General features: G+C 42.8%; 1 protein-coding gene across 1 annotated transcript in view; it reads left to right on the top strand.

Moving 5' to 3' along the window:
- The window catches only part of DVL1 (dishevelled segment polarity protein 1), a 72,617-nt gene that overhangs the window by 60,175 nt on the left and 7,058 nt on the right, over positions 1 to 5,384 (top strand). The window contains exons 11-13 of the mRNA XM_009325166.1: positions 862 to 993; positions 1,899 to 2,066; positions 2,588 to 2,794. Of these exons, the coding sequence (XP_009323441.1) occupies positions 862 to 993; positions 1,899 to 2,066; positions 2,588 to 2,794 (507 nt within the window). The remainder of the gene's footprint in view (positions 1 to 861; positions 994 to 1,898; positions 2,067 to 2,587; positions 2,795 to 5,384) is intronic.

The following is a 5,384-nucleotide window of genomic DNA, read 5'->3' on the forward strand; positions in this document are numbered from 1 at the left end:
CAGTTCAGCAGAGTGAATCTCAGCCCTATTGTTCTGGTTTTATCAGAAAAATTGATCAGGAAAGTATGAAGCCTCTGGTGAGCCAGCTCTGCCCATAAGAGTGTGTGAAATATGAATGGAGCAGTGACGGCTGATGAGGCATTTGGGAGCAGCGGTTTTTCAAGTGTTCTGCAAGAAAGATGCAGGACAAAGTAATGCCGGGTTAAGTGACTTGTTAACTTGTAAGGCTGCCATCATTGGGCTCCTGGAAAGGTTTTTTTGAAGGAAACCACTAGCCTTTATCCTGATGATGGAAGCTTTAGTTTCTAATTTCAATTCTCCCCAATTATGCTGATGTCCAAGTCTTAAAAAAACAAATGGACATTGATTGAGACATGGTTGTCATTTTCTCCATGCAGATGGGTATTATTCCTGACAATTAAACCAAAAGTTGAAGAACAAGCCAAAAAACCTTGTCCTACAGTTTTGCATACAGTGCACTGAACCGTTGGGTGGGTAGGGGCTGTTCATGGCAAGTTGAAATGGAAAGCAATGGTCATAGAACTCCTTGGGTTTCCTTTTCTGCACATCTCAATGCAGTGTGGATTGAAAGAGTGCAGTGCTGATCTATAGCTGGTTTGTGAAGTCAAGACACGTAGGGACTCAGCATCTCAGTGACTAAACTGGTTGCACTGAGCACAATCTCTGAAGAATTGGTACAAATGCTATAATTTATGCCATTGATGCATTTGGGAACCTGTGTCTTTTTTTGCAACTGTTGGTAAAGCTGTGTCTTGAAATGTTTCATTCAGATTGGGAGCCGAAAAGTTCTTTTCAGACTCGGTTCATTTCAAAGAAGCATGTAACCTTTCTTCCTTTTAGAATTAGAAGAATCTCCCTTAACTGTGAAGAGTGACATGGCTACTATTGTCAAGGTTATGCAGCTACCAGACTCAGGCCTTGAAATTCGGGACAGGATGTGGTTAAAAATTACCATCTCCAATGCAGTGATAGGTAAGCAGATCAAAGGAATGCTGGGGAAAAAAACCAATGGCTTTTTGGAAATAGGCTGAAGAAACTATCTTTATGTGACCTTTTTTTTTTTTCCCTGTCTACGAATACATATATTCCCTTAACTTGATATTTGTGAACAACCCTAAGTGTGACAAGAAATAACTAATATCTCGTGTTTGAGCCTGGACAGCCAAAAATACTGCATGTTTCTCATGCCCACACACAGGCGGTCCTTAACCCTTACTTGTTACATCTCAGGTTTTCCAGGTAACTACTTGTGGCTCTAGCAATCTGCCCAAGTTCAGCAGAGCAACAATCCTCGTAATTCCAGTTCTAGACAGCCACACAACCTTAATAAAGCATCTTAATTAAATTTAAAATTACCACAACTAGTCTACCTTTGATTCTGACTGTCCTGTGACCTGAACTGTGCTAACATTAAGTAAATCTAGGCTGTGGTTACTTTTTGCTGAGGAAGGGATTGGAACCCAGGTCTTCTGACAACATAACATCTGCCTCTTGAGGAAGATGACTCTCCCAGTCACTTCTGTTCTGTAAATCCTGTGTCATTTTCATTACTGCAACTCAGAAGGGGTCGAACAGTGTAACTATAAAATTTTCTGTGTGCATATTTGGTGTCACTGTTAATGTAGCGTTCAACTGGATGCAAGATAATTCTTTGCTTTCTTTATTGATGTTTGGTGGTAACTAATTTAGCAGTTAGGCTGAGTTGTGAAAATAACATTTGAAGCTCTTTGCAGCAAGATTGCTAAATATTCATATTTGTGTTCAGTACCTGGCACAGTAGTACTAGTGGGCTATGTGATAATGTGAAGATTAAAAAACCAAGGAAGATCAGTTTGGCTCGGATGATCCTGTGTCTTCTCTTCCTATTCTCATTTTAGGAGCAGATGTGGTTGACTGGCTTTACACACACGTGGAAGGCTTCAAAGACCGACGGGAGGCTAGAAAATATGCCAGCAGCATGTTAAAACATGGCTACCTCAGGCACACTGTGAACAAAATCACCTTCTCGGAACAGTGCTATTATGTCTTTGGAGACCTCTGTGGCAGTAAGTTCCCCACCTGTGAAGGGCAAAGCTGCATGTGTGTTGTCTCTTCTGTGCTCGCAGGACGCGCAGAGGAGAGTCCTGTGGGGCTTCACAAGTGGGTGTTTCGGAACAGGCCATTATTCTGAAGTTGTGTGACAAGTGGTTGGCACTTCCTGCTGGACCAGGCAATTAGACCACTTGGAAGAAAAGGATGAACTCATCAAATAGGGCACTGCACTGAGGCTTAAGAAAGCAGGATTTATTTCTGGTGATGCCACAGATTTCCTGCTTGTCAGTCACGCTGTTTCCAATCTGTAAAATGGGGTTGATTCCTCCTTGAGTTACGGAAATGCTGCAAAGGTACCTTGGTGCTCAGTGGTAAATATTGATGTCTACCCTACCGTGTGTGATATTTTGAGTGAACTCTGGAGGCTGAGTCCCTCTAGTCCCTCACCACACTAGGTGCTGTGTCAGCCAGTATTAATATGCAGGAGTCAGCTGCTGGGTAAGAACACAGTCTTCACCTTTTCTCTCTTTTCCAGATATGGCTGCACTGAACCTTAACAATGGTTCTAGCGGAGCCTCGGATCAGGATACCCTTGCTCCACTTCCACATCCTGCTGCTCCCTGGCCATTAGGCCAAGGATACCCGTATCAGTATCCTCTGCCCCCTCCGTGTTTTCCGCCAGCATACCAAGACCCAGGCTTTAGCTATGGTAGTGGCAGTGCAGGGAGCCAGCAAAGTGAAGGTAAGATGGTTAATCTGGTATTTATTTCTACAGCTGTCATTATCCCTAACCATTTGCTTGAGTTCCTTCGTACTGTCTGTGCTCCTGTCTTGTGGTTTTGTATGCTACCTGCATGGATTTGGTGCGACCGCACTTAATCAAAACTGTTTGTGTATGTGATGGAGTGGGTTAGCCTTTCAGCTCTGTATTGAAACTGCCAGCAATGTTTTAACTGAGTCAGTAGACTAGACTAGACTAGAATACATGCTGTTTAAGTTATGCTGTAGTTCTGTACCCCAGTGGGGAACTAGAGCCAAGCTGTTTGTCACGTCCATGGTGGCGTGGGCATCTGTACTTTTCTTGCCCAACAGCACCATACAGTAAACTACTGCTTAGATAATGATGATCAGGCCAACATTAATGAGTCAATTGTCCACCCTGTTAAAACAGATAAACTATTGCCCCCCTTTTTAGAGGTCAGAGCCATTACCAACAGTGGGGCTGCAGTCACTTGATATTGCTAGAGATTAGGCCATTTTGTTGCTGATGGAACAGGGATTAGAACCAAGGTGCTCTTGACTTTCACTTCAATGCTCAGTACAAAAGGAAAATCACTCTCTTTGCTTGCGTGAGACAAGCGTGAGGTGGCCAGCCAGATGGTTTACAGGGCTGAAACACTGCTCACAGGGAGGAGAGTCTCTCTTGTAATATATGACAGGGAAAAAAAGATAATACTGCATGGATTAAAAACCTGACCTCCTCCTTTCCTGCCCTAGGATAATTTTGTGGTTCATTTTTAAACCTTAGTAAATAAAAATTACGTATTTTTTGGCTGTACAGATCTATTTTTTCTTAAAATCACTTCCAGAGTGAGTTTTGCTTTTGGAGATGCTGCCAGTAAAGAAAGGGTGAGGATTCTCTGTGTTTTCGTGGTGAACATCCAGTAACTTGGATGTAACTTCTTCCTGTTTACCGCAGCCAGTTAGACTGTGCAAAATTGCACAAAAGAATTTCCTAACAGGAACTTGCTCACAAGATTTTAGCACTATTGCTTCCCACCTTATCTCAAAATAAGAAGTGTCTGTGAGGAAGCTCACAGTGGTATCCAGAGGTTTTAGAACTGCAAGCTGATAGTGCTGGAAAGAATGTGATTATTTGTTTTGGCAGCTGGTTCTGTGGGCAGTAGAATATTAGATTTCTGCTGCTGGAATAGGAAAGGTATGGTATTTTATCCATGCGACCTGTGTTACTGGCTAAAGAGAGCCTTATGAAAGGCACCAAGGTGTTTAATTTTGAAGGGTTTCAACACTTTCCTTGTTCTTCTTTTGGAAACTACACTTCTGTGTTGTTTCTTGTTTTGTAACTTATTCCCTTGTTTTGTTCTGAGCAAGCATTAGACTGAAGGATTCATAGAGGAATGGCTGACTCTAGGGGATTGGTAAGCTTCAAATGCCTCCATAATAATGAATTCACAGCATGATCATTTAGACTCTTGTGACCCAAATGTTTAGCTGTATTTTTTCTTTTTTTTCTTTTTTTTTTTTTCCTTTTTAATTGTCTTGGACGCTCAACCTGTCTCAATGCACAGTAGTCCAATAGCGTGGCATTAGCATATCAACCTGTCTTGGCCCCTGTGTGACTGTGCTGCAGCAGCTACAGAGGGAATAGCATCAGATGCCTCACTGTCAGCTCAGATGGGAAAATCCTGTCACCGGTCTCTTCACTGCTCTTCATAAAATAAATAATTCCAGCTCCTAATTTATTAGTCTGATGCCATCCGTATGGATTGGATTTATCTACCAGTGCCCTTCCGCTGCTCATTTACTGAAAGACACTTGAGCACTGTCCAGATGTCTCGGGCAGGCATTAAGAGTACTGGGACACAAGGTTGCATTGGTCACTCTCAATATAGAGTGTTAGAATTGGGTTTCTTGTGAAGTCTCTCTTTTATGTGCAATGTTAGATCATAACTGAATTCATCTGGTGAACAAGAGCACTGCTCCAGCGCCCAGTGAATGTCACATGTTTTTGAGATGAATGCAGTGTATTTGCTGATGATTACAGACAAAAGCCTGAAATTTGGGTCAAGAGACAGACTGAGAGTGTGTTCTGGCAAGCAACAGATGGGGAGGAAGATCTAGCAAGTTTTATGTGATGTTGCAGTTCTGTTCAAGGCTCTGTTCCAATTTAGGTTGCTGCTTATTTCATCTGAGCGACATCATCTGTCCCTGCTTGTGGTACCCAGGGCTTAGGTCATTTTTAAAGGCTTGGGCAGGTTTGCTGTAGGGAATGGCACTGGTGTGAGGACCAGCTCCTCTGCAAAACATCATCTCTGTTACCATAGTGTTTAGATCAAAGTCACATCCCTGTTCTGGTAGATGCTCGCTGTACAGACGGATAGTGAGAGACCATCAGATTACAGTCTGAATAGATGAAAGAAGTAGGAAGGATGGATTTGTTCAAGCTCACAGGATGTCAGTTGTTGAGACAGGAACCAATAGAAGGGTCTTCAGAGCCTCTAGACACTGTCTCTGGAGGCTCTCCTGCCCCTGTCCAGGAGGATTCATGTGGAAACTTCTGTTCCCATGAAATGAAGTATTGAGGCAGCTGG

The sequence above is a fragment of the Pygoscelis adeliae genome, unplaced genomic scaffold (assembly GCF_000699105.1).
Source record: "Pygoscelis adeliae isolate BGI_AS28 unplaced genomic scaffold, ASM69910v1 Scaffold36, whole genome shotgun sequence".
Lineage (NCBI taxonomy): Eukaryota > Metazoa > Chordata > Aves > Sphenisciformes > Spheniscidae > Pygoscelis > Pygoscelis adeliae.